Raw genomic sequence first — 26451 nt, forward strand, 5'->3', positions numbered from 1 at the left:
ATCAGGTGGGTGGATGGCGCTGAGCTCTCCCCTCTGCATCAGTGCTCTCTGTGTAGACCTCGCCACGTGAAAACCACATGGAAGCTTCTCTGCGGTGAAGCTGTAACACCACCAAAGAAAAGAACAAACACACACATTTTTATTTTCACACCTCATCCCATTGCTCATGCTACTTCCACTTCTTTCTGCAGTTTCATAGGGCGGCTTACATTATTTTGTCACTGTTTCCTCGCAGCGGCGGTGGCTTCTCTCGTTTCTCTCCTCGCTGCTTGTGCAGTCTGTAATAACTGAGAGTGGAATGCTGGCGCTTTTATATAGGCCTCTAAAAATAACTCACCCCTCACTTCCATCTACAGCCGGAATGACAGCCCGCTCCAGCCAATAGCGACTCTGAATCCCCTGAACGCTCCGCCCCTCTCACTCTTTCTCCTCGCCTCCTTAATTGGACGCCAGTGACATCATCAACCCTATTTACCTTATAAGGTCACGCATGAAATTGACTGACAGGTGGCTCCTCCTCTGCTCCCCTCCCCTCTCGCACCGGTCGCTTGGAATTGCAGCGGGGTCCAGTCTGCTGCTGGAGGAGCAAACCTGGCAACCTGGCAGCTTGTACTGAGACCGATTGGCAATCTGGCAATGCGGAAATAGATCTGGCACCCCCCAAGCCAGGACTGAGGAGAGAGGCGTGACAGAGCGAGCGGAGAGGAGACGGGATAGCACTGACAGAGATCAAATTATCAACTCTTCTTTCCCTCTCAGCTTTTTGTTTTTCTTTTTTTCATCAAAGTGTTCAGGTGCGCTCATCCGCACCAGATTTGGGCTTTTTTTTTACATTTTTGTTTTGTTTTGGGGGGTTTTTGTTTTCTAAAATTTGTTTCTTTAATCTGTCAAGTGTGAGGAGAAGAACGAAGAAGTGCGTTTCTATCGTTTGGATTCTGGACTTCTTTACTGACTTCTTCTTTTTTTTCTTTTTTTTCGAGCATGGATGTGTTGGCGAATTACAGTATTTTCCAGGAACTCCAACTCGTCCACGACACTGGTTATTTCTCTGCGATGCCTTCCCTGGAGGAGAACTGGCAGCAGGTCAGAGACGATGCGTTTTTCTCGTCTTTTCCGGGAAACTGACGGGCTTAGAAACTGGGATGCGTGCGCTGGGTTGCTGTTTTCCGCGTGTGCCTGTAGTGTTTTGCACCAGCGGAGCTCTCATGAGCGCCAGCGAAAGCCCCGTGTAGTTGCGTCTTTTTTTTCTCTGCTCACATGGAGCACGGCGAGGTTCGCTGACAGGAGAAAACACGCACACGCATGGAAAACAGGCGCGGGTGGGGGGAATAAGCACGGAGCTTTACGCACTAATAGCAGTATCCCCCCAAAAATGCGTAAAAACCCTCTAGTCATACCAATGATCCCTTTCATTCCCTTTAACCACACTTTCGGCTTCATTAAAGCATCTTATTAACCATTTAAAAGCAGAAGCATGACGCTATCGCTCCGTGAAATCCACCGCTATGATTTTGAACTTAAATGGCTTAAATGTGAGAAACATGTGGCCACATCCAGGGTATGCATAGTGCCAACGTTTGAATGCTGTGGATGAAACTCTGAAAGTGAAAAATGCCGCTTCCGTCTAATTTTGCTTGTAGTTTTGGTGATGATAGTTTTTTTCCACGAGGCAGAGAGAAAGGGATCGGCGTTCAGTTTGTCAGATGAAAAGCAGATGAGGATGCTTTTAAAGTTACTCCAGTGTTGTTTTTAACGCTAGACTGAAAAGTCTGAGCGCTCTTATGTAGTTTTAAAATTAACCTTTTTTTGGTAACTTTACTGGGAAACCTTGATTGATCTGCGCTGTTGTAGACTGTGTAGAATGTAACTGACAGGGTCAGACGCGAAGTGAAGGTGAAAGTGAAATTTGTGTCTTTGCAGTCTGAGCCCATGATGGAACATTTAAGTGTCTGAATCCGAGAGCGTGATGCCGATGCTGATGTGATCGATAGATCAGATATGTTTGGACTAACACGCACACACACACACACTGGAGGAGAGAGAGGGGAGCTGTGGAAAATGGACACATGCTTAATAGCAAGTGACTTGATCTTAAATAATATATCCACATCTGCCACTGTTTGTTTGCAGATAATCCTGTTGAATTATACATTAAGCACGTCACCCTCTATAGAACATACAGTGGACCCTTCATGCGAGCCCGCAGACTATTTTATAACATTTTTATTCAAATGTAAAATCTTCATTTTAATGGCATGAATCAGATAAAGCGCGATTTTCTCTGTACGTACAGCCACGCGAGTTTTGTGGTCTGTGGGTCCAGATGTACCACATCTTTCATTTTTTCTGTTTCACACACAGAGGCGATGTTTAAAAGGCTAAGCAACACAGTATATCGTATGGGTCATGTTTTATGATTTGCTAACCAATCACAGGGTGATATTTTCACTTAAGTTTTCCCTGCTTGAACTTGAGAAATGGAAATATCTGTTAATTGGAATCCGCCTTACAGCCTCTTGTAAGTGTGTGGGTGCCTTTATATGAAATCTAATGTTCAGTAAATCAGTCCATCAAAAATCCCCCAGTGGACCCCTGCATGGCACAGTCCACTCCAACAATGCTGGATTGCTCTGTTTCATGTATTTGAGTAGTAGAACCATGATAATTCCCACGGTGCTGAATAAAGCCCAAACTGCGGTTCTCCTCTATGACTGTCTTACTGACACAAATTCACAATGTCTCATCCTATTTTTAGTGCAAACAGCACACACTTCCAGCCACAGTAACCTATTTTTTCTGTCTGTTATATGTTAATTGATTAAGAGTGTTGAGGAGGAAAACTAATTAGGACTAGTCTGGTGAGTTGGAGCAGTCTTTATTCCTGTTTGCTGTCCAGGACACCATGTCTTGGACACCTGAGTTATTGATTTTCTTGCAAATTTTTACTTGGAGATCTGGGGAAAAAGTATAAAAAAATAAAGGTTAATACATACATAAAACACACACACACACACACACACACACACACACACACACACACACACACACACACACACACACACACAGCTACTCCACAGCAACAAAAGCAATACCATCTAGGTAAATAAAATAGTTGCCACACAAAAAGAGCTGACGCTGCCCTCTGCTGAGCAGTTTTACCCCCCCCCCCCCCCCCCCCCCCCCCCCCCCCACTGTACTTCACACTGGGGTAAAATTTGTACTGGTTGTTGTTCTTTGCCATTGAAGTGTATGTGGTGTCTTCATACCAAAAATCATAGTTACATGTTCGTTCTTGTGTTACAAACTGAGCATTCGAAAGTCCTTAACTGTACGTGCAAAGTAATGCACACAGTAATCAGGTTAATTAGGGTAATCAAGAGATTTTTTTAAAGCTTTTCCAAGACAGAAGCACTAACTTGATGCTAAATGCAACAGAAATGTAGTCATTCATTACTTAGCTTACAAGACGTGTAGAAGACTCAAAGCCTTTCGTAGGTCAGCCACTTCATATCTACAGTATTACTGAGCCAGTCTAAAGCAGGCTCTTCTAATTAACTCGCTCCTGTTATGGCTAGTTAGCTTTGAGCAACTTCCTGCCAATCAGCAGGACTGGTTAGTAATAACATGTAAATTAATCAGTAGGTTTTCTTTCTTTTTTTTGCAGTGATTGTTCCAAACATGCTTAGCCTAGCCTATCACCAATACTTAAGGCAAAGTTGCCTTCCAAGTTATCAAAGTTATAACATGTACTTTTAAATACTGAAGTCTCTTGTAGTTAATGAGCAAATAGCAAGCTACATAGCATAGGGCTACTTTTTGACGTACAAAGCAGTTGCTGTAGTTTTCTTAGTAGGGACATTTTAAATGAAAAGAAGGCTAACTTCAAGCTTTTCTTTGGGTGGAAGCTAGCAGTTTTCACCTGCTCACAGTGTTGGTGCTAAGCTATGCTAGCAACCTCCCTGACCTCTCTCTACACAGAACACACAGAAACAATTGCAAATACTATTTTATGCCTCCAGGTAAGACATTCAAACAGCATCCAAAATATTAAGAATTTATTTACTTACCCTGCGACTGTTTAGCCGTACAAACTCCCCAAGACAAGAACTAACAGACTTAAAAACTCCTTTGTCCCACACGCCATCAAACTGTTTAACTCCTCTCTGGAGGGGAGAGGGAGGGGAAACAGGAGGACGAAGGAGGGGGGAACAACTAAGCTGTAGTGCCTCTTCACCTCACTGTACAACACCTTGTGCAATACTTTTTGTAAATAGTCAACAGTGCAATAGACTCAATACTTGAAATGTGCAATTCACTTGTATTTTTATTTTTTATTCCTATTTATTCTATTTATCCCCTTTGTATATTTTATTTATATTTGTCTCTGTATTTATATATGTGTGTGTGTATATATATATATATATATATATATATATATATAACAATTCTGTAACTGTAACTTCGGTCGTTGCTGTGCTTTTTGGAAGTCGAATTTCCCAGAGGAACCCACCCGAGGGATTAATAAAGTTCTATCTTATCTCTTATCTTATCTTAAACAGCTGAATGTGAGAGTTCATTTACATCAGAGGGAGCGTTTTTGATTGAAAACTCAGTTTTCATTGTGGAAAGTGCTGGGTGATTATGGATGGAAGGCCAAAGCTTTGAAAGAGGGAGGAAAAAAAATGTAAATGTGTTTTTGTCGAATTTATCTGCACAAGTGGCGACGCAGAGGGGAGAAAGACAAACATACACACACATAAACCAGGCACACCCACGTTTTTTTTTTCCTACTCTTGTTCCTTCTGTCTTCTTCTATCCCCTTATTCACTCCATCACACACACACACACACACACACACACACTCACACACGCACACGCTTGGCTGGCATGCACTAATGGAAAGCTGTGGTCTGGCAGGACTCATCCCGCCACTTTCGACAGTAATTGGCCGTTTGCTGTCAGATGGACGGAACAACACACACGCACAGACACACACTCAGGCAAACAACACACACAAGGAAGCAGATTTGTGGATGTCATTTATCTTTCCTGACTGTCCCTGTTCCTGGTCTTTGTTTCCTCATACAGGCCTCTTTTATCAGGCTCTTTGCATCATGGCTAAACATGTGGAAAACACACTCTCGCTCTCTCTCTCCTGCCTATCCGCCTTAGTGCCTCTGACAGTATTGAGCCCATGGTCTGTGTGTAATTGCTGCATCTTTGCAGGTTTGGGATGATGTGATGGGCTTTGGGGATTTGTGAGTGTGTGCCGAGTGGCTCAAGGATCAAATAGCAAATGCAGGCTCCCCAATTAGATGTAATCCATTTATTTCAAAGCAAGGCTACTCCAAAATCTGATGAATGAGGGGGAAAATGGACACAGTGAGAAAAGAGGGACGACGAAACTGAACCCTGGAGCAGACGTTTAGGTTTCATGTGGTTGCTGTAAATCTGCGTTTACAGTCTAATACACTATGTCGACAATCTTTGCAGGTGTTGAGCCTATTCCAACGCCCAACGGTGCTTTTAACTGGCCGACTCGCACGGTCTCTTTCTCATCTCATCCCTTAGTTTACATGCTCTGTGTGGCCATAATTCCTTTCAGGCTGATTGATTTATTTGCTGTGGTACCATTACAGCACTATGCTGGCCCAGCAAGCTCAGTGTCACTGAGATACAGTGTCTCCATTAGGCCAGCCTACAACCCTGTATCCTTTTCAGGAATGCTGTCTGCCAGTGTTGTGCCTATGTGTGTGTAGATTTAACCATGAAACAGCTCTGGCCAATCAGTCGGTGCCTTTTCAGAATGAATCCTCAGAAATCTAATCTTTCATATTGCTTGCCTTAATATGAAATAATAAAATTCAGAAGCAGAGATTCAAATCATAAAATGTATTAGCACTACTCGTGAACATCAAAACTCACGCCAGTAATAATTGACCGACTCGGCTCAAAAACTTGTCTTTCTCCTCATCTTCTTGGTAACCTGTTAATCTACTGCATGGACCATTACATGAACCCCTTTTTCTGTCTATGTCTCTTTCTCACTCCCATTTTTGTCTCTCTGTGTCTGCCCGTGGCTTGGGGCAGGCCCGGGGAAGTTTGACAAGATAATGAATTGCCATGCATGCTGCAGTTTTTCACATTTCACAGCCCAGTAACTCTGTATGTGGCGGTGGAGGAAAGAATGGAGGGGACGGAGGGGCAGCGAGACACGGAGTGAGAGGAAAGGATGAGAGAGACACCAGAAGACAGATAAAGTGAATAAAGGCAGATGAAAGTTAGTCAGAGAGAAGAGAAGATGTTTGTCCATCGCCTTTCTGCTCTCATCTTCTTTTTGCCCGTGTCATTTCCCGGCATGTGTTAATGCAGACACACACACACACACACACACACACACACACACACACACACACACACACACACACACGCGCGCGCGCGCGCACACACACACACACAGTTATGTAATTGTATGTGGAACACAGCTGCTTCCTCATGGTCGCAAAAAGAAGATGGGTGAGGAAAAAAAACAAAGGAATGAAGAGAAAAAGAAAGAGACAGCAGAACAGAGAAATGTAGCCGTGGCTTGTGTAATGCCTGATTCAAATGTCGGAAAATCAACTTTTTAAACAAAGCCACTTAAAACTGAATTGATAAGTTCTATTCAATTCAGTTTTATTTATAAAGCGACAAATGACAAGAACAGTCACCGCAAGATGCTTTATATTGTAAGATAAAGACTTTAGAATAATACAGATACATTGATGAGCCCCTATGAGTAAGCACTTGGTGACAGTGGGAATGAAGAACTCCCGTTTAACAGGAAGAAGCCTCTAGCACAGGTTCAGGAAGAGACAGTCATCTCTAATAACCGGCTGGGGGAGTTAGAGGAGGGAGACACACTGGAAGAGTGCCAGAGATGAAGAATAAAAATTGTGATGTCTTGGTTTCAGCTTTTAATGCATAATATTAGTTAATGTTCTTTTATCCTTACAGTTCATCCCTTTCAGTTCTTTTTCTCTTTTTAGGCTATGCTTACTTATTAACACATCTTAACCGGACAGTGTTTTGCTGTTCATACAGCATCCATCCTTTAGTCTAGAGGGAAACAGATCAGACATTATGATCACGTGCCTAACATTGTGTTAGTCCCCCTTTTTGCTGCCAAAACACCTCAGACTCTGTAAGGCATGGACTCCACTAGACCAGTGAAGGTGTGCTGTGGTACACCAAAATGTTAGCAACAGATTCTTTAAGTCCTGTAATTTGTGAGGTGGAGGCTTCGTGAATCGGACTAGTTTGTCCAGCACATCCCACAGATGCTCGATTGGACTGAAATCTTGAAATTGCCAATTGAATGCCAAGTCAACACCTCAAAGTCATTCCTAAAACATTTCTGCTTTGTGGCAAGGTGCATTATCCAGGTACATTATAATTAGCTTTCAACAGTAGTCTTCATGGAATGAAAGGGGTACATGTAGGGCAGTGCGATATGACCAAAATCTCATATCCCAATATAAGAATTCTATCGTCCCGATAACGATATAAATCACAAAAATGTAACATTTTCTGTAAATTCTGTGAATCTCGGGCAGCTCGGAAGTGTTTCCAGCTGGGCGTCGTGTAGCTGGAGTCGAGTGTTTTAGCAGATGCATGAAACAATACATTTTTAGACATAAGTTGTAACGGCTGCCGTTTTCTTTGTGAGTATTTATTACACGGCGTGCTGCGGGGAAAAGCCTGTTCTAACGTTTGAGTCTAAGGTCTATTTTTTAGCACCTGGCGGCTCTTTTTTACTTCTCATCCGTAAATAATCTGGTCTTTCACGTGATTCAGTTTATTTTGAAAAGTCTCAACAGGATCTTGAGCTTTATTGTGAAAGGTTTATGTGGAACATAAACAAGCGGACACGCGATGGTTTTACCGTCGTTGTTGCTAACCACAACGCATAAAAACAGGCGCTTGTCTGTTAGTAGTGTGGTTATATAAAATATAAGAGAAAGAGAGAACTTTAAGAAATGAATATAGCCACTACAGTGACCATCAAAACCATGAAAAAATATTGCCGTAAACAGTTTATTTTGCGACACCACGAAACAAATGATAGCATAAAATGGAATGATAGACGTTTTTATATCGTCATCCGATATATATTGTTATATCGAACAGCCCTAGGTACATGGTCTGCAGAAATGCTTAGGTAGGTGGTACATATCAAAGTAACACCCACATGGATGGCAGGACCCAAGGGTTCCCAGCAGAATATTGCCCAAAGTATCACACTGCCTCTGCCTGCTTGCCTTCTTTCTATACTGTGTCCTGGTCCCAGGAAAGAAACACACTTGCTCTCGGCTTTCCATATGATGCAAAAGAAAACATGATTCATCAGATCACGCCGCCTTCTTTCATTGCTCCGTGGTCCAGTGTTGATGCTCAAGTGCCCAATGTTGGTGTTTTCAGTGGCCAGCTTGGGCATCATGACTGGTCTGTGACTATTCAACCCCATAAGCAACAAACTGTGATCCACTGTGTATTCTGATGCCTTTCTGTCAGAACCAGCATCACCTTTTTCGACAGCTTGAGCTACAGTAGCTCATCTATTGAATCGGTCGGTACAGCCTTCACTCCTCACGTGCACCAGTGAGCCTTGTGTCACCAGTAGGTCCAGGTGTACACTCTTCCAGTTCCAGTAGACCCGACCAGAATTCTTCTGTGATGGAAGATTGTGTTACTGGAAATTAAACCAAAAGCAGCTGTGTCTTCCACGATATATAAAACGCGATCGCTCCAGCTGAATTGTGTTAGTGCTTCTGTCAATTTTCATACATCTCTTACACTTCTTTTTTTGACACCTTTGCTGATATTGTAGCTGTCAGAAATATTTCACATCTGCAGCTACAACTTTTAGAAGCACCAGACTTCATCGTGTTAATGCGAGTGTTTCCATTCCTAACTGAAACTTGCCATGCTTAGACTGATTGGCAGAAGCCCTGTTTGTCTTCGTTTTTCATCCTGGCGATAGTCTAGGCTGACCTACTATTAGCCCTCTGCATGCTGGGTTGAACTACCCGGGAACTTTATGGTACAGTGGCTGTGTCTGTTTGCGTAGGTATTTGCCTATGCAGAAGAGTTGCTTGCAGTCCTCCAAAAAACCTACAGTGCGTAGCTCGGCATAGATGATGCTGTGCGTTTGGGTGAAGTGCTGATTGGGTGAAAAAGTGACACTTTTCAATGATTAAAATGAACCCCACTATGAAATTCTGACATATTCACAATTAGGAAGTAGTTGCAGATATTACAATCCAGTGACCGGCACAAATCAGAGAAGCATTTAAGGCTGTAACAGTAAACAGAGGCATTGAGACACAAGCACGCTGCTCCACTTCTTACAGTGTGGAAGCTGGTGCCAATTCTGCCTTCAATATGAGCCGCTCTAATCACTGCATTCATTCACTTTCTTTTTTATCGTGCTCCAAACACACACAGTTATTGTCTTTTCCTCATAATTTGAAATCACTCGAGTCAAACGCACACACACACACACACACACACATAGGCACTTGCCCGGGAACCCATAATTCAGTAAGTGAATAAGGCATTCAGTCTACGGTGGCAGAGATTAGATAAGAAAGTGAGCAGTCAGACTGCCGCGGCAGGAAAGCAGAACAAATGAACTGCACTCGTGATGGAGAGAGCTTATACTGTGAAAGCCATAGCCCTGATCTTTCAAGATGAGTGGTTTTCTATGGAGGGCAACTCTCCAGCAGTATTCACCATGGAGCGCGATTACTACAGTTTACAAGGAGATTTACCCATTCATATCTTCATGCTTCAAGCACACAGTGGGAATGTGCTATTGTGTAGTGAATCATCCTATTATATGTCATGTGTTGCATATATATCGATTTCCCACTTGCTTTTTTGTGGTATTTTAGGATCGGTTCTTGTCTGCCGCACTACCTGCCTTCAGATCTGAAGAGCTATCGGTTTCGTGTGGCTCTGGTGGAGAGAGCACTGGAAGCAGTGGGAGAATGGGTGCTAAGATGCTACAAAACGCTCTGCAGCACTGAAGGTGCTAAGCCTGGGAACAGCCTGCGATTTATAACCATTTAAATTCTATATAATTGTGTTCTGTAGGACATCAGAACTAAAAAGAAACAAAAAAAAAAAAACCAGAAGCTGTTTATTTAAATAGACCCCATCGAAATAACTGATGATGTTGTGTCTGGTTCCCATTGCCTTCTTTTAATTATAGCTTGATTTGACACCTGAAAAGTTTATGACTCCATCCTCAGTAACTGACAGCGCTGTTATCTTTCAATAAGCAGATTTTTACATTAGAAAAATATGTCAGTTTAATTGCAAAGCAGCTCTTTCTGTCAGATGTTTAAATGGATTACAGGATACAGTGTATCGCAATAATTACAGTAAGCAGGTCTGTTTTTTTTAGCTTTTAGAATGGAGTTTGTAGATAAATGCACTTGTATTCGGGACGTTATTGGAAAATAAAAAAACCCAGGCGTGTCTGATTTTATCCGCTTTTCTTAAGAGAAGTCCTCGTGGTGATCACAGGCTGAGCTCGGGTGAGACGCACTGTCATACGCACACACACACAGACACACACACACACACACACACACACAGGTGTGTTGTATTGTGTATGTGTTTGTGTCTCCACATCCTGCTGAGCTAGTGTTTGCAGACCAATTGGCTCAGGGATAAAGACTTGTGACCTGGCATCCATCCAGGCCTCTTATTCTCTACTCAGCCATCTCTCTTTCTCTCTCTCTGCCCACCTCCCTCCTTTACTGCTCCCCCCGTTGTCTTCCAGACGCCTCTTTGTTTATGCACATTTTGAATTTGCACATTTAAAATGGAAGTGCGATGCTAGGAATTCGAGGAAATGCCTCACTTGCCTCGCTGGACCGAGGTGGAAAAGTTGATCAAGTTGTCATATAAAGGCAGACAGAAACCTATTTTTCCAAATAAACAATGACACTGTAGGGCCGGCTTCCTCTTCCCCCTTTGTTCTTCTGGGGTTTTTTTTCTCATTTATTACTACAAAAGTGGAACATTGGTAGAAATCCCAAAAAGGGCAGCTAACAAAAACATGCCGTGTTTGGCCAGAAACATCTTTCGTGCACTGAAAGCAGCAGCACTGAAATGTCATGATGTTCCAGAAGTGCTGCTGCAGCTCTTTTATAATGTGATTTTCTGGGAGTCTCCCTTTTATTTTAGCCAATAAATGCACAAAATGTAAAATTTTACTTTTAACTGGATGGCACTATTTTCCAGATTTGTTAAGCTTTGCAAGCTTTTCATTTCTTTTTAGTTTCTAGCCTTTAGTTTGTACTTAACCATCAGCCACCTGGGTGCTCACATGCAGTGAGTGTGCGTTTGTGTTTGGGCAATGACATCATTCGTAGTGTGCAGAGGATGTTGACAGTGGCTGAGGAAATGAGTGTATGTGTGTGCTAGCTTGCCAAGGCCAACAGCTGGCAGTACACCATCCAGGAAGGACTTACACATGCATGCATCGCCATTGATTTCACAAAGATTTCATATAATAGAGTGAAGACCAAACTATGGCTTTTAAATGTGCCAGTAGATTTTTTATTAAATTGTAACTCAGTCTGTTAGTTAAAAAAAACCTAACAATTCATGAAGTTATGCAAGAAAAGAATTCTCACTTTGGGCCCAAAATGTTCCAAATGTTGGGCAACGATAAGAAAATGAAATATCGCGATAGAATATGGGTAAAACGCGCATGCGCAGTGCCTTTGTTTTTATACGCACATGGCGGAAAAAGCATGACGACGATGGAGAATAAGAAGGGCAAAAGCGGATCGTTGAATGAAACAGATGAACCAGAACTGGTTTGTAAAAATGCTGCAACTTCAGTGGTGTGGAACTGGTTTAGCTTTCGTCTGTCAAATACACAACAAAGCACATTTTTGGTAGAGCGTGCTAGCGGGCCGTCGTTATTACCGTGTTGTTTGGAAAATACGGCACACTTAAAAAATCAATCCTTTGATTTTTCTGAAAGTCGACAGAGCCCCTTATAATCCCGTGTGCCTTATGTATGAATTCTGGTTGTGTTTACTGACCTCGAAACGAGTTTATGTACACGGCGCTCAGCAATCTGTCAAATGTTTTAGTACGACTTTGCTAAGCTATGAAACCGCACCGCTTGATGGATTGTCGGAGCATTACGGCTATCGTAGGCAGGAGCCTCGCGGAGTGATACGTACTGTGCTTCAACATAATATTACCGTATTGTGTGTGTATAACCTCTTTTTAAGTTTTGTGGATATTTTACATGGTTATGCTGAGGATATGTCGGCCAGTTTCCACTGGAAATGCCTTTTGGTTAAACTGTCAGCAAGGAATTTGCATTTGCACTGTTAATTTTTATATAACTTTAATGCACATAAAAAACAGCTGCTTGTTTAAGTGAAAATACATTGATGGTTTTTTTTTATTTCACTAATAAAGTTGTGGAGTTGTAAAGTATTTTGTCTAGTGTCAACTATATCGTCAGTTATATCGTTATCGCAAATTTTCAAATGTATATCGTGATAAATATTTTTGGTCACATCGCCCTGCTCTAGATGAGACCAGCAACACTTGTCTGAACCATTGATACACGACAGGATGGATCCATTATTTCAAGGCTCGTCAGGTTTTGTCCAGTTTTTGTTTTTAAGTTTTTAAGAATCGTAACCTCAGTTTCTTGTTCTTAGCTAACAGGAGTGGCACCTGGTGTGGTCTTTTGCTGCTATAGTCCATCTTCTTCAAAGTTTGACATGTTAAGTGTTGCTTGTAACAAGTTGCTATTTGAGTCGCTGTTGCCTTCCAAGCAGCTCGAAGAACTCTGGCATTGACAAGACGTTTTTACGCACTCTCAGTTACTCAAAAGATCATCAAAGATGGCCATTTGGCTCCAGCTTTGAGTATGTGTACTCCAGCAAGTTGAATTGTTTTATCTGACACTGAGGCATGAAACAGCTGGAACAATGGAGGAGCAATAACAGCAGAAGAAGAAGAAAGAAGAGTGTGCAGTCTTTTTATTTTACACAGAGACCACGAATTGCTGTTATTCCTATTGATTTTACTTCACTTCTCTGCACACCCCAAATCCCACCTACACCGGTGCATTGGTCTGACTACACATCAGTGTCTACTTATGGACCATATCAACACTTGTTTGCTTCTTTTCACAAGTGGACGGCTGCGATCCATGGCCATTTACACATTTGTCAGTCACGTGTCTTTAAGGTACCCAGCTGACCACTTATGTTCAAGGTCAAAGGGCACCATCCTCAGTTACTGTATGTGTCATATGTGTCATCAGTCAAGCTCTGAGACAGACTAGCAAAAAACTAAAAGTTTGAGAATAATGTACATGTGCAGGTTCATCCAGTTGTTGACATTTGAAGGAAAGTCCTTTGCAACAACCACCTTCGTTAAAGACAGATTATTCCCGACATCTTCTTGTTTGGGTTTCACCAGAACACATTAGAGTTCATCACATATCTCTTGAGTGATTGTGATAAACAACCATCCAACATTTGTTTGCTCCATATGAGGGTGGCTGGCAAAAATCACTAAAATAGTATATATGAATAGTAGAGCTGGGCGATATGAGATTTTTTCATATCACGATATGTTTTTTTCATTTCAGGCAATAACGATATCTATCACGATATAAGCCAAATAACTATATTTGTAAGATTTAAATGTGCCGTTGCTCACATGTAAAATGTGAAATAATCAGCAGCTTGTTTTTATTTAAATATTTATTTCCCATAATAAGTTCAACAGGGTAGATGTACTTAAGGAACATGAGACTTTTTCAGATAAATAAAGGCAAATATTGCAAACTACACAAAAGGCAGCCGCTAAAGCGTTTAAGTTTCAAAATAGAACAAACGAAACAGACTAAATTGTCAATTCCACTTAGAAACAAAATATTAATTCTAAAAATAAATCTTAGTTTGTTTTACAGAAGAACAGACAAAACTGACTAACTTTTGTCAATATCAAATAAACTGAGAACTAAAAGGAAATTCTCAATCTCTCCTTGTTGTATAGCTTAGCTTTTCAAACAGTTTTAACAGTTACTTTAGTCTGACAAAAGCCGAATGACGAATTAGCGCTTCCAGTCAGAGACTGAGGCTACGTCCACACGTACACGGGTATTTTTGAAAACTGAGATTTTCCGTTTTCGTTTTAAAAAATAATCCCGTCCACACATAAAGGCAGAAATGAAGGAAAACGCTGCTATGAACATGCCAAAGCAGCAGGTGGCGCTAGATTCCTAACCGTGCAGAAATGTTGGCCAATCAGAAGTCTAGAAGCCTCGGTGGGAAAAAGTAAACAAAGCTGGGGCATAGAAGCAGAACCGAGTCGTATGTGTGGACGGACAGTAACTGTGTGTATATGTAAGCATTTAAACACTGCAGAGAGTAGAATTAACAGTAACAGTATTGTAGAAATTCATTTCACCGAAACAATAACGTGGCGCACAGTGTGACGCATGCACCAGTTTATTGTATTTCCAGACTTTCTTTCGGCACAATTTACAGTGCGCGCTACTCTGTTTTTTGTCAGACTTGAAATAGCCGAAATACCTTCACACTACGGAACTTCTATGGCTCTTCCGTTCGACAATCTCTTGGAACCATCATCTGTTTTCTCTTCGGTCACGCTCGGTTGATTTTTCTAGTCGGCACACTCATTTCCTCCATTACCCGCTGGCTGCTTCCCAAACAAACACACGTGCGGCTTGGCACTTGTGCTGTACGTAACAAGTCACGCGACGTGACGCTGCGGCTGTGATTGGTTCGGCTCTGCACTACTTAGTTTGGATTGGCTGACCTTTTTTTTTTTTTAAATTTTTAATTTTATTTTAAGAGGACAAGAGCGGCGAGGTCTATCGCGATAGCTTAATTTCTCTATCGAGTAAAAGTTATATCGTGATACATATCGTTATCGTTCTATCGCCCAGCTCTAATGAATAGCACATTTATAGCAGGGCAACCTTTAGTCCAGATTAACAACATATATTTGAACATAATCTGAATAGAACTGTGATTTTTTTTAAACTAAATATTGAATAATTAGCGAACCCCACTTAAACCCACTGTTACAATGTGTATGTATGAGGTTTTTATTAAGGATTTCAGGCCATAATAAAGCATACCAGCACAACTCTGTCTGTGTGTGTGTGTGTGTGTGTGTGTGTGTGTAGGTATGACTGAGATGTCTGTGTTGAGGCTGAGACAGAGTTGAAGTGGGGACGGATCGTGCTGGGGTCTCAGTGCGCCTTTATGCATGCATGATTGGTGTGTGAGTGAGTGCGCAGAGCGGGACAGTAAATGGGTCAGATGCAGTGAGGGGGATGACCTTGGGAATTTGTCTTGTTTTTCTTCACGACTGTACTCTTTGTCTTGGGTTAGGGTTGGGGGTGTGGTGGGAGGTGAGACAACTCAGAAACAATAGATGCACCAGAGCCACGCAAAGCTGACTGAACTGTTTCCACAAAGCTGGAAACATGTCGACTGCGTAGAGCTGTGTGTTGTAGCATTGAGATTTCCTTTAACTTTGAGTACAGTGAAGAAGAGACACAGACCATCGTTTCACAAACTGAAGATGGGGTTTCTCATGTTGCCAGCAGTCTTGTTGTGCTGAAGTAAATCTAAACCCGGTCTCGTTCTCCCTCTACCTGCTTTGACTTTAAATTACAGCTAAATAAAACAAAATGAACTACTGAACATGAACAAAAATCCAGACTAATCCATGTAAAATGTGTGAGTCATTAAGTTGACCTACGTTTTATTGTTACCATGTAATCATGTTTTGAATGATAATGTTTCAGTTTGGGACTAAAATATAACTGACTGGTTCATTTAGCAAAGCTTAATCATAGACTATCATAGATTGCATATAAATGATGGGCAAAGACTCGGTGATGTCAGCCCATTTGTTTGTGAACTTTGTGTATTATCAACAAATGCAAGCATGCTTGAGTAACAAGGCACATCCATAGACTGAATGGATGCATTGTCTGATCTGCTAATTTGTGCTAACGTATAAATAATGCTAGAAGAGCAAAAAATTTAATATTTGCACATATAACTCAAATTAGCAGCTTGCTAGCAACCAAAGCAATCAAAAGGAGGGTTGCTTTTTCATGCACCACTCTAAACCTCCAACCAGTTTCATGCTAGTAACTGCTAGCACACTCCACAATGAAGTTACCAAGGTGTTACAGACCAGTCTCCACGTCTGTGTCTTTAAGGCCTAAATCTCCACATACCAACCAATGTCAATTCAGCAAATATCAAAAGTAAATCTATTCATAATAGTGTTCAAACAACACCATTTTCAGTGTTTGTTAAAAATAGCAGGCGTTGAATCGGACCAGCTGTGCTGCTTTAAGTGGACAAATACTTTGTTGTCTGTTGTCTGGTGAAACACTGCAATGCTTGCTATAAGGGGATATGTGGGTCGCCTGCTATTTTAATCCACAATGTTGCCAGGAATACCTGGGGGAATAGACAAGTGCTGCAGTGTGTGTGTGTGAGTACATGTGTACCCAATCCATATACGGTATACATGTGCATGTAGGGGGCCAAGGACAGAGGAGAGACAGGCAGTTTATGTCTGAGAAAAGGTGTGGAATTAGAGGAAAGTCTCTTCATTTCTTCATTTTTAAAATGTATCAAATAAGTTTACAGATGTTTTGATGATGTGCGTACATACTGGGAGAGTACCAGTGGTAAGGTTTTGGAAAATGAGCTTATTTTCACTGTTTTATGTTAATATAAGCTTTTCAGTTTGGGGCTGTTGGTCTGATTAATCATCAAACACTGAAAGTTAAAAAATAAAAGCATACTTTTTCTTTGCTTTTTTGTATAGATCAGTTAATCAGTGAATATATTCATTAATCAATCAATCTTATTTTAAAAAACTGAGTCTCACCAGTGCAGACCAGTGTGGCAGTACTACAAGGAGTTAGAGAGAAAACAGCTTGGAGCCAAAATTATGACCCAAGATGGATTTCCGATTCATACATGACCTCTGTTTCCATCCAGATCAAAGGAAAATTAACTTTGATGCCAACTGAAGACATGATGTGTGTGAGTGGAAGTGGGGGAAAGAGGGAAGACATCTGAATTATTCAGGGATGAACTGCAGGACACAGGAAAGTGGAGAAACGGAGTGTTTCTCTTTTACCCCCAAGACTTTGTAATATAGAGAGGATTTTATCGGCCTGGTCTGTAAACCACACACACACACATACACACACAGGCATGTATGAGTCATGCGTACACCCGTCTGGCTTTTCCAGCAAGGCCAATGAGATCAGTGACTACCTCAAAATACAAAAACCTCTGGAGGTAAAAAACAGAGACCCCAGTGAAGAAAAGAAAAAGTGTGATGACAGTAGCAGCTTCCCTGGAGTCATAAATGCACACACACACTCCCAATCTCATACATGTATCCTCCCTGATGGCTTTCTAGTGAAAAACTTTCCTCTACTATTAAACCTGTAGCAATAACGTTTATTGTTAAAGTAGCTGCCATGTAAAAGGGAGAAACATGAAATCAGTGCAGTATGGATAAACTACGTTCAGGTGTTTTTATTACCATTAAAGGCTCAGCAAAACAGTATTAATGCATATTTTTAATGCCTTAATCTCATCTGTGTTAAAAGGCAAACACCCATATGTAAATGCAAAATTAAAAAAAATCTTAACAGGTGCTGAATGAACAAAAAAAAAAAAACAATCTATCAGAGCTCCAGCACTCCCAGTTACATATAAAATGTATTTAATATACTTTGGCAATAAGAAAGGATGTATTTACATGGACACATCTGTAGCAGGGATGCAAGTACTGCAGCATTAAGAAGGCTCTTCATTCTCCCAGGATGAGGTTTAAAATATCTTTTCAGTATCAGTGCAGAAAAGAAGGCTTCTCGTTCACAGTACCTGAACACAGAGGAGTAACGGGGGAAACTAAAAGCTGAGCGAAGAACCCTAACAAACCCCTGTGGGCACCAGGGCTCCCTGAATCGTTTGGGAAAATAATGTGAGTCACGATCTCAAAGGAACTCACCACCTGTGCCCTCCACACCCATCATTAAAACGCTTAATATGGAGTTGGTGTTTATGACACTTAACATCTGTGCTTTGTTTTATTCGAAAACCATCCCAAAGCAGAAATATTCAAGTTACAGCCAACGAGCAGAAGGCTGATACTGAAAACAACCCGAAAAGAGCTGAAAACAGTCATTCGCTACAACTGGTGCATTTAAAAAACGAAAGTAAAAACAGGAAAATGAAAAGTTTCCTCCGCCTGTCAGTGCAGTAAAAGCAGAATGGAAACACGCTGGATGTCTCGGCGTGGTAGGTGGTGGTTGCTCCGCTGTTGCAGCACTTTGGTGATTTTGGTTAATTTATGCGCTCTGGGATGAGAGTCTGATAAAAATCTGTTTGGAGCTTCTTGAAGTCGTAACAGTTTTATAAATGATTCAGTGTGATAAGATGTATTGTTTTTGAAGCTCGTGGTGCCTTTAATCTATCCAGTCTGTTACCCCCCCGCTCACAGTTTGTGCTGTAATAAAGCAAAAACAACATCACGCTTTATGAAATTGTTTGACATCATGTTGGTGATTACATATTCAGGTTCAGACCAACTCAGCTACTAATCCTGATATCCTAAAGCACTCTCTTTGATATATTTACATTTAGCGCAGACAATGAAACGAAACAAGCGGAAAATAAAGGAAGGGATCAGCTGCTGTTGCGTCTTAATGGATTGACCCTTTCTGTGTATGAGGGTGTGTGTGTGTGTGTATGAGGGTGTGTGTGTGGTTTGATGGGATGGAGGAGGGATGATGTGGGGGATGAGGTCATAGTGTAGTGTGAGCATGCGTGACTCTTTGTGTGTGTGAAATAAAGGCGTCTGAAAGTGTGTGTGTGTGTGTATAAATGATGACTTCATTCGTTATGCATTTATTTATGATCAGTGTTAGGTGTGTGTGTGTGTGTGTGTGTGTGTGCGTGCGTGAGGGTGTGTGTGTGTTTACCACTTTGAAGGCTAAGAAAAAAAAGAACAAAGAGAATTTTCTAGTCTTATCGCAGCGATTTTGGACGCTGAGGTCACAACTTTATCACATTTTTATTTTACTCTGCTCAAATCAGATACGGTTGCTTAGGACACTTCTCACAAAACTTCAAAACACAAGGAAGATACTGCATGATTCCTCGTCCAATAATATGATGCATCACCTATTTCTGTTGTTTGCTGTTAAACAAAGGAAGTCACGATCACACGTTGCTTATGATGCTTATTGTGAATATAACATCTACGTGCCTGAAAGAAAAACTTGAGCTTTTTTCAGTTTTGCTTGAGCTTCTGTGCGTGAATAAAGACGTGAGAAAGCCCAAAACTGCAGTGTTGTGTGTCCAGTGTTGTGTGTGTTTATTGATTTTGATCAGCTGTTCACCGTTTACATTTCTATAAACTCATTTCAAGCTGAGATGAATCTGATAATTTGGGGATTTTGATATTTTCATGTTGTGAGTGATGCAAATCTAATTGGAACAATCTAGATGGTGGAACTAGTTTCTCAATTATTTTACATCCTGAAGGATGTGTTCACTTTGAATGGACCATACATGTTTATATAATCCTTTCATTTTGTTTTTTCACGTTGCAGCGAGCCTTGTCTGTATCATCATATTTGATTGACTTTATGCTCTTTTTTAAGTTGTTGGCAGCAGTGCCACTATTAAAGTTTGCTTTTTCCATCAACAGTTCAGCATGTGAAAGCTAAGTGGGAACTCTGTTTTCCTCTGTTATCGAGCGTGAAGCGGCAGCATGTGTTTGCCAGGTGATGTCTGAGTCAGAGCACAGATGTGAACCCAGATGTGCTTTGCTTTATGAAAAGGACAGAAAGACAGTTTTGGATGAAAGACTTAACATTTTTGCAAACTAGAGGAGCGTTTGGAAGCGTGCTTAGGCTTCCATAACTTCGATTCTCAGAGTTTGGCTCTGGTTTTTCGATCAGAGTGTGCTGAAATCAGGGTAGCGACTTATGTCGAGATGGAGCGCTGCGTTACAAATACGCGCGCTCGGATTTTCCAGTCGGTTCGAGTGTTGACTTAAAGCTTCTCGCTCTCCTCCTCTTTCATCTGTAAACAGTTCAAACAGCATCATCGGCAGGTCAGTGGTGTTGTTGACTCGCTGGCGCTGATAGACATCAGCAATTCCTCTGCGCACTCCCCCTGTTAGCCTTGCTTTTATAAGTGCAAGGAAATGTGTGTCTAAGTAAACAGGGGAGCGGGTCTGTCTTCTCTACTTGTAGCAGTACTTCTAAACAGAACCCTCCTCCCTTTTCCCAGAAGATTAATTATAAAGGTTATAAAAGGGCAAACAATAGTCAGTCAGTCCTTTGAGATGATTGGCTCTTGGTGTCCAGCTCGGCCAGTCGATTTGTGGCCACACAGAACAATTTTCTCTTATCCAGCTTTCCTGCAAATAGATGCTTCCCGGCAGCTGACTTTCAGCTGTGATTCCCGTAGATTTGTTTACAATGCAAACTACTGTTGGACTGCAGCTCCCACTGAGGTGAGAGCACAGCACTAACGCACACGTCAGCAACTGCGGAACAAGCACAAGTTTTACCCATGTAACCATAGCTACATGAAATTGATATGAATACTGCTGATCTGTTTGTAAGATGGTTTATTTGTGTGTGTGTGTGTGTGTGTGTGTGTGTGTGTGTGTGTGTGTGTGTGTGTGTGTGTCTGAGGAATAAGCAGTCCTGTTAGGATCAAAGACTTTCTGTGAGGAGTGAGTTTAAAACTGTTCTTTTATAAGATGCAGACATGTTCAGTAGTGCAGGCATAAAGTAACAAAGTTATATGTTCTAATTCAGACATTGCAGAGCTGTTGATGTGACCTGGCTGAGTGCATCCAACTAATTTTCTGTGTGTGTGTTTTCTTTTGTTCTGCTCCCTCTCCTCCCATCTCTCGTCACGTCTTTGTTTCACTGATGTTCACCCTGCCGGCTGCTATTCTTTGGCCTTCACATCGCTCTGAGCAATGAAGATTAGCTTGACACATGGGACACGGACACACACACACACACACACACGATCGAGGGTCTTATAACAAGTTGTTAACCCCCATTTATAAGTGTGGCCTGCAAATCAGCTCAGTGAAAGGGAGTGTAATCCCTGCCGGACGATTTAATGGTAATCTCCATATCCTGAATAGATTACGTACACACACACACACACACACATGCACGTTTGCAACGAGATACCTCCTTTTCATCCCGCACTTCTGTACTTTATTTACTCTTCCCCTTGCTCGTCTCTGTCTGTGTTTCGGGTTATTAAGAGTTTGGGATGTTTCTTTCTTCTTCCAGGCTGCTTGTCGTTGTGACGGTGTTCATAGAGTTTCAAACGGCACTGATGTCTTTTTATAGCACTTTTATAACCAACAGTACAGAAATGACAAGAAGCGTGTAAAGTCTTTGCTGTCAGCAGTCATGCGGAGGGCATCGATGACTTTTATGCATTTGATTGATTCAGCTTTATTTTTAGAATTATTACCATCTGCAAACTGTGACACAGTTTGCACGATCTCTCCAAACTCGGGATGACGCCAAAATTATAGTTTCCACTTTTACACAAGGGGCCATGAGTGCCCAAATCAATGCTCCAGATACACAACTGTGGTACCTTGTGTCATCAACTGTGTGAACTTGTGAGTGTATGCAAACTCTTGTATAAACAGAACAGTGTTTATGCATTAGAAGACTTCCAACATCTCTGTGTATTTAGGCTGAAATCAGGTCAACAAAAGACCCCCCAAGAAAGATGATCAAATGCAGCCTCTCATTGCGTTGGCACACTGGCTGGACTAACAAGGTTTGCTAGAATTACATGTCTGTTGGCAAGCACAGGGTCCTGGAAATAGATAACTTTGTGATGTTTAGAAGTGCTTTTATGAATAATTCCTAATTTATGTCATGTGATGTAATATAAAGGCTGACAAACAGACACACAGTCTCACTTCCATTACTTGAAAATATAATTGTTTAAAGGGCTCCAGAAGCAAAATGTTAATTACAGAGTTCTTGCTGTTAGTTCATTCAGTTCAGTTTCCTCCATCTTTTTCAGTCGGATTTCTGTGCTCTGACCTTCACGCATGCTGTTCTGTCAGCAGTTAGGAGGCTGTTGTTGGCCCTGCTGATACACACATACACATACAGTATACACCCAGCAATCATTAAAGGAATGTATTCCTCAGACTGCAGGCTGTCAGCAATATACCAGGAATACATCAGGGGTAAAAGTCAGCATGTGTGCCTTAGTATATATGTGTATGTAAGGACACGCAAATACACGTGCGCGCCCACACACACCCACAGCACCACAATGCTGACATCATATATAAACACCATCATCATGAAGAACATCATTTAACAGCTTGTGGTGTCTGAGAGTGATGTGTGGGTGATAAAATCAGGCTTGTTGTTCAGAGTAGCAGCCATTTGAACTAAATGAGCATCAGCAACAATAACCTCATTTAACTGAGTGAGAAATGGGTGATGAGCGACAGCTCACCAAATAACTGCAGGGTGAGCTAATGAGCTCTCTGCCAGTGTGGCGTTTTTAAAAAGAAAGTTGGAGCTGCAGCTGGAAAAGAATGGATTTATAATTTTCTGTTTTATTTATGCATTAGTTTATAGCTCGCTCACTCCAGGGTGGGGATACAGTCGCGTCGCTGGTTTGTGCGAGCGCAGGGCCACGTCTGCAAGTTCATGTTAATAAACTGAAGAATTAGCAGGAGAAAAATAATAATCAGGAACTGAAACTTACTGTCTTGGAGTGGATGAATCTTTCTGTGAGTGCTTTTGATTGCTTATCCAAATATAGGTGAGGGGTCTTTTTTATAATATTAGCTGCCTGTCTTTGCAATCACTTTCACTTAATTTTGTGTCTTTTTAAAGTGTCAGAAGGTTCAATAAACACACCAGTTTTAATTTTTCTGGCAGTTATTTCATGGTTCATCAGTGTCTTCATTAAAGATACACAGATTAAAGTCGTCACTCTATGGTAACAGCACTTGAAGATACTCAGTTGTGGCTCATTTCCTTCTTTTTGAAGCTGTTCCTGCTGCTTGTGTAAAGTCACTTGTCCTTGGGAAAACAAGTGCTACAACCTCTCACCTCTCCAAATCCCCCAGCTTAGGGAACACTGTGGTATGGTCACGGATAGGTTTGCAGTCTTAGGCTTTGTTACATGTAACACTGGCCCTGCCCTTTGACAGCATCTGCAGGACTCAGGTGGCTCAGCCCGACGCTTTCGCTCCTTTTTCGTGACACCGACACGGCATAAAAAATGTCCGTGAACTCGGTCACGCAATGCAGATCGCCCTCCAGGACCCTCCTCAGTGGGACGGGAAAGTAAAGGGCACGCTCAGCACAGCTTGACTGACCTTAAACAGGCGTGTATTTCACACACACACACACACACACATACTCAGTTATAGATGGGTTGTCATATTGTCACACACCGTAGAAAATGCGGCAGTAATATCAGCATTTTCCAAAGCAGGGCTCAAAGCAGTGCTACCTGCTGACAGCAGCTGATAATGGACTCAAACTCACCGCAATCTACAAAGCACAAGTATAAAAGTTTCACATATAATTTGCATACTTATCATGATTGGGCCAGCTGCCATTCACATATTGCAGTGTGGTTTTCACACGCCTTAATAAACCTGATGTAGATGGGTGGAGAAGATATAATGTGCGAGTGTGTGTGGGTTGTTTTTTTTTTCCTTTTTTAGAGTCACATGCATGCAGTCTCGTCCCGAGCTAGTTGGCAGGAATTCAGGCTCATCCGTCAGCATTACCGCTCCACTCCGGAGGGTTCATTGGGTTCGTTGCAGCGTAGTTCAGAAAAGCTGGTGGATACACAAACGATCTTTGTGGGCCGCAGCCTCATTTTTTCATTGATTGTGATTCAGATTTTCTTTTATTTGATGGATCTATAGTATATGCTGTAATAATGAGGAGTTCTTTTGAAAAGATATATAATCATATGCATATATATGCAAAGGAGAGATTGTCTCTGATAAAGAGCGTTCATATATCATTCTGTACTGAAGCTTTTATGGAATTTTGAACCTCTTAGACGCCATTTATTAAGCCACATTTTATACACTTTGATGCAGGCATTGTGTACGTGTACGTGATTTATATTTACAGTGCACCAACTGTATGCACTGTATTACATGCAGTGTGACCTTTGAACAAAAGTTCAGTCAGTGGCGCTACAGTCAAAGGAAGATTGTGCAGTAATTCATATATGTCTTTTCTCAGGTTTTAACACGTCCATGGAAACCATGAGGCGTGGAAATTACACATTCCCGTTCTTCTATGTGCATTTATGGAAAGTCAGTGGTGGTTAAGTGGCATCGAGACTCTGGTACAGAGCAGAGGAGGCCACAATCACAATAATTATGACACTGATTGAGTTGGAGCTGGGGTGGAGGCAGGATGCAAAGCAGGGTGCATGTTTGCAGATGCGCAGTGACTGCGGGCAGGCTAAAGTGACTTAAACAGTGGCGCTTATATAAGATTTGCCAATTAGCTGCATTGAAGGCTCTCAGATGAGTCATCGGTTGATATGGGCCACCTGTTGCCATGCTCAAATTTTAAGGCTGTACTGCACACATCACACATTAAAGCATAATTGTACATAATTCAGTACAGTTGCCCACATAATTGTTCATAATTTCTTCTAAAGCGCTGTGAATTTAAGAAAAAAAGAACTAGAACACATCAAGTCTGACTGCAGGTCATTTTTCCTTTTGGTTGATAAAAACAAAAGGAAAAATGTTCTTCCTGAATAGGCTTATTCAGTCATCATCACCGACATTATGCACGCACAAAATGCACTCGTGTGAAAATTAGTCCAGTATGTTGTTTTACACAGTTTCATAGATGTAATATTCATTTGAAACCAGATGACATCAGTGATTAAAAATGGCATAAATCCTTTTCTTTCTTTAATTATCATCAATTCAGCTTAAAAAAAAACAGGCAATGTCACACAAAAAATGTCTCTTTTAATATTTCTCTCACCAGTATTCATCTGTGTAACATCTCCCAACTCGATACCGTTAAATCCTTTCACAAACAGCGGCATAGCACCAATTGATTTGGACCAGGGAAGAGCCAGGGGGCAGATTTCCGACCCGGTCCCAGAGTGTCTCAGCCTTGACAGACAGGGGAGGGGACAAATGAGACAGTGTCAATATTGAAACAGGCTAATGGGCTAATGAATGTGGAGAGTTCTGCCTAATGTTCCCAACAGAGCTTCTAGCAAAACCATTAAAGCACTTTTATATGAGTAGACAGGCACAATGCAGTAACTCGATTTATGGGGTACTTTCATGGTCAATTAGGATTGGAGAGAGAGGAGAAAGGCCTGATAGGGGAGGTTAGTGTGTGAGCGTGTGTGCATGTGTTCTTGTGTGCGATATGAGCTTATTAGCTTTAGACAGGGTTACGCCTGTTTTTGTCAATATTTTCCTGAGCTGCACTACTTGTGCCAGTGCGGTCATGCTGTTCACAAATGTGATCAGCAGATAGACTGAACACCCGCACAATAAATTTTCTGACAATCAAAGGTCATAATCCCTGTCATATAAAAGGTAGTCATGTGACGGGGCAGTTTTAAGGATTAATATCAGTAAAAATAGTCACCGGGGAATACTGCAGACCCGGTATGTCGGACTGGATAATAAAGCCTGACATTATTTTTATGAAATCTGATCTCCCCGTGGAACCATCTTATCACCTTCTTTATTACTTCTTGCACAGCTGGCTGCAGGTGTGACCAAATGTCCTTTAATCTTCAAATATGTCCGGATGATTCGGCCCTCGGGGGTCGTATATAAAATTTTAAAGATCTGACCTGGAGAGATGAGTTGGCCGATTAAATCTCAACGCCAGTAAAAACAAAAATGTGATTATGGATCTAAAAGAAAATGTGTTCTTCGCTCAAAAGTAATCCAGTGCAAGGAGAATAAGTAACAGATCCTATAAAATGCACTTAACAGAAACCATGACAACTGGTTTATAAATTTTCTTAGGGCCGTTGCTTGCAAAAGAAAACAGCAGTGAGGTCTTTCAGAGGAAGCTGCCTCAGCATAATGAAAAAAAAAAAAGAAAACTAAAATTTGGGACACTTCATTTGTGGTGAAAACCTGACCTAAATCTGACTCAACTAAACCTAAACAGCTGCTGTTGGCAGGTGCTAACGTTATGCGGAGCAGCAAAATTAGTTGCCACCAGCTAGCCAGAGAAGTTTGGTAATCATGGACTAGAAATGGTAAATGGCCTGTATTTGT

At 41.5% G+C, this 26451-nt stretch overlaps 1 protein-coding gene across 1 annotated transcript in view; it reads left to right on the forward strand.

Moving 5' to 3' along the window:
* The first annotated feature begins 570 nt into the window (after positions 1–570).
* klf7b (Kruppel like factor 7b) overlaps positions 571–26451 on the forward strand; it is a 66943-nt gene continuing 41062 nt past the window's right edge. The window contains exon 1 of the mRNA XM_026143987.1: positions 571–1083. Within this exon, the coding sequence (XP_025999772.1) occupies positions 982–1083 (102 nt within the window). The 5' untranslated portion in view covers positions 571–981. The remainder of the gene's footprint in view (positions 1084–26451) is intronic.

The sequence above is a fragment of the Astatotilapia calliptera genome, chromosome 16, assembly GCF_900246225.1.
Source record: "Astatotilapia calliptera chromosome 16, fAstCal1.2, whole genome shotgun sequence".
In the NCBI taxonomy this organism is placed as follows: Eukaryota; Metazoa; Chordata; class Actinopteri; order Cichliformes; family Cichlidae; genus Astatotilapia; species Astatotilapia calliptera.